The sequence below is a fragment of the Leptonychotes weddellii genome, chromosome 4 (genome assembly GCF_054177405.1).
Source record: "Leptonychotes weddellii isolate Sample4059 chromosome 4, ASM5417740v2, whole genome shotgun sequence".
Taxonomy (NCBI): domain Eukaryota; kingdom Metazoa; phylum Chordata; class Mammalia; order Carnivora; family Phocidae; genus Leptonychotes; species Leptonychotes weddellii.
Window position 1 is genome coordinate 7,005,742 of NC_138372.1, and position 3,471 is coordinate 7,009,212.

The 3,471-nt window shown below is 54.2% G+C and overlaps 1 protein-coding gene across 2 annotated transcripts in view; it reads left to right on the plus strand.

The window, feature by feature from the left end:
- The first annotated feature begins 344 nt into the window (after positions 1 to 344).
- The window catches only part of CENPS (centromere protein S), a 9,971-nt gene continuing 6,844 nt past the window's right edge, over positions 345 to 3,471 (plus strand). For both annotated transcript variants that reach the window (XM_081817471.1, XM_006746690.3), the window contains exons 1-2: positions 345 to 501; positions 2,979 to 3,102. In XM_081817471.1, coding sequence (XP_081673597.1) covers positions 445 to 501; positions 2,979 to 3,102 — 181 coding nt within the window. In that variant the 5' untranslated portion in view covers positions 345 to 444. The remainder of the gene's footprint in view (positions 502 to 2,978; positions 3,103 to 3,471) is intronic.

Sequence of the window (3,471 nt, forward strand, 5' to 3'; positions counted from 1 at the left end):
CTCTGTCACCTACTCACTGACTCTGCGCTGCTGACTGGGACAGTCATCCAGCATTTGCCTGCGGTCTGACGCCCTAACACTAGTTGGTGGCACAGTTACGGACACTGGGTGGATTTTGCAAGGCCTGCGGAGGTTAGAGCCACACGGAATTCACAGTGAACGGTGCCGCCCGACAACGCTGTGTCCGCACACACGCCTTCCTTCCGAGGGCTCCCGTAAAGCCACGGGGCCGGGCCGGGGCTTAGGGCCGCCGGGTCCCGCTCCCGGACGGCGAAGGACCGTTCCCGGAGCGGCCGCCAGAGGGCGCGCGCGGCGGCGTGGGGCTTCGCGCTTTGTCCCCCCGCGCGGCCCGTCGTCCGGAGCGGCGGCGCGAAATCCGACGGGCTCCTCCCGGCCGCCACCTCCCTCTGCCCTCGCGCGCCTGCCTGGGTTGGCCCTGCTGTGATGGAGGAGGAGGAGGAAGGGAGTGGGGAGGAGCAGCAGCGATTCTCCTACCGACAGGTACAGGAAAGTCGGGTCCCTGTCGGGCTGGGGGAGGACGGCGTGGAGCTTCTGGAGAGGGAAAGGCCCCGAGCCCTCCGCCGGGCGCTCCTCGGGGCGCGTCCCCCGGGGCGGAGGGCGTGCTCCGGCCGCCTGCGCCTGCGCCAGCTGGGCTGCCGCGGGGGGTGCTGGGAGGCGGTCTCCAGGGTAACGCGGGTCGGCGTGGGACGGTGGGGGGCTCCTTTCTGGCTGCGGCAGCCGCGGTCTCCCTTCTCAGGGCTGTAGTGAGAATGGGGTGTGCGCCCGGGAAGGGGATCCAGGCACAGCACTTAGCGCGGGGCCCGGCTTGCGAGCCCGATACCCGGCGTCTCCTTCCCGCGTGGGTCCCAGCCCCGGCTCCGCAGCCCCAGCGGCGCGCGGTCTGCCCCAGCCCAGCTTCCCCGCACGCAGAGTCCGGGTAGTAAGAACCTCCGCCCAGCGCGGCTGCGGGCAGCATCGGCAGCAAGCACACGGGGCAGAGTCGTGAGAGCGAACGAAGCAAGAACCAGGGCGGCCACCTCAGAGAGGGTGGACTGAAGAGCCGCAGTGAGCTCAGTGCCCGGGAGTGCCCTCCTGCCAGTGTTCCGTTTCAGAAGCTGTTAACCCACCGCCTGCCTTTCTTTTGGGAAGCGCAAGGTTTCAGGAAAAGTTGCAAGAATAGTGCACTCAACAGCCATATGCTCCTCGCCTGGATTCACCAGTTGTTAACACTTTGCTGTATTTACTCCTTTGCTCTTTTTTTCTTAATCATTTGAGATTTAATTGCAGGTACCTTGACACCTTCCCTTTAAGTTTTAGTACTTTCGTATGCCTCTCCCAACAAGGGTATTTTCGTACATAATAATTTCAAGTATCACACTCAGGAAGTTTAATATTGGTAAAACCCTATTATCTGACGTTCAGTCCATACGCACATTTCCCCAGTTGTCCCAAAGCTGTTTCTTCTTCTGGTCTTTTTTCTTTCATCCAGGATCCAGTCAAGGGGCATAACTTGCATTTAGTAATCCTGTCTCTGATCTTCCCTGGAACAGTTCTGCACCCTCTGTTTTTCCTGACATTGATGGTTTTGAAGAGTCCACAGATGGCAAAGGTGTGGTGGGAGATAAACCCTGAGAGCCAAGGCTGTTCTTTTCCTTTTTTGCATTCTCAGCCCCTAGTGCAGAGCCTGGCTCCCAGTGGACAGTCCATACTTACTGAAGAAATGAGTAAGGCTGCAAAGGTGGGCTGAGAAATTGGTGAGCAGGTTGAGGATCCCGCCACCCATTCATCCAGCTGTTCTTGGTGCTGAGTGGACAGTAGTGAACAAAACTGACAGGGTCCTGCCCTTGAAGAATTTGGATCTAGGGATTGAGGCTCGAAGTGCAGTGTTGTCTGCAACATTATAGAAGGCACACGCACTTGGCCCCGTCCAGGAGGCGTGCAGAGGAGGAGGGATAAAAAACTTCTGGAATGTTCAGAAGGCTCCCTGTCCTGTTCCTCTAATGACACCCCCATGCGTACCTAAAAAAGATGACCCAGGGGGCTCTTTATCCCTCGCAGGGTGATGGTCCCTTTGTCTCCTCCTACCATAGGCCTGAACTTACCTAGTTGTTTGACATCTGAAACTAAGAAAGGTCGTTGCCCTTGCTTATCTGCCCGGCCTCTACCCTGGGGTCCTGGACCTGTGTTTCTGCAGTTCCTCCTCATTCTGTTTCAGCTGTGAACACTTGCTGTTTGGGGTTCAGCTGTCCCCCTGTCCAATTCAGTTCTGTCTCCAGCATAGAGAAGGAGCACACCCAGGGGCACAATAAGTTTGTTGACAGGAGACTGAGATTTTAGCTTGGCTTTGTTTTGCTTCTTTGCTCCTCTGCATGGGAAAGCTATGTTCTTCAGTATCTAAAAGGGTTGCTAAGGAACAGTGAGGGTCCTGGTGAGGTGGGCTAGCAAGCCACCAAATCAAAGGAGGGTCAGACGTGTCCTCACAGACCTTTCCCAGCATGGTCCTGAGCGTTTGTCCTTTGTAACATGCAGGCCTGGGGCTGGCAGAGGCTTGCTGCGGAGGGATGGGATCCTTTTGCATTTCACTAGAGTAACCCCTGTCTGGTTTTTCATTGTTCCCTAAGCACCTAGCATATGCCTTTACTCAGTAGGAACGGGTACACATTTGTGGAATATCTGAGTAAAGTCATGCAGATACTTTGCAAGTGCAAGTCTGACTTTTCTCCCCGCTGACCTGCCATTGTAATTCCTTATCTTTACTTGACCTAAATCATAACCATTAACAAGGAAGTAATGTTTCTCCAAGTCACACTCCAGAGGGCCTCATTAATTTATTAGTACACTTGAAAAGTCTTCAGCCATTATGGAAAGTGCTGAAGGAATTAGCTGAGCAGACCCCTCTCCTTGGTCTTAATTTTCGAAGGTGTGGAAAGCTCTTATTTGCAACCTCACCCATGAAGTATTTTGACTTTTTGCTGCAGAGGCTGAAAGCGGCTGTCCACTACACTGTTGGTTGTCTGTGTGAGGAAGTTGCATCGGACAGAGGGATGCCGTTCAGCAAACAAACCATTGCAGCGATCTCGGAGCTGACCTTCCGGCAGTGCGGTACGAAGCCAGGGCCTTCCTCCCTGTGGATAGAAATCCCCCAAGTTGCTTTTGTCTGGGAGAAATGTGTGGCCGGGTGCTGTGGCTCGTCTTACCAACAGACGGAGAACATTACCGTCGGGTGCTATTCACGAAACATTTCTTTTCTTGGCTGTAAGATTCAGGTGTTTTATGGAAACATCTATTTCTAGTACCTCATGAACCTCTTTATTTTATTCTGTTTTAAACTGCCTGGAACATTAGGCATTACATTTTTTTTTTTTTTTAAAGATTTTATTTATTTATTTGACAGAGAGAGACACAGCGAGAGAGGGAACACGAGCAGGGGGAGTGGGAGAGGGAGAAGCAGGCTTCCCGCGGAGCAGGGAG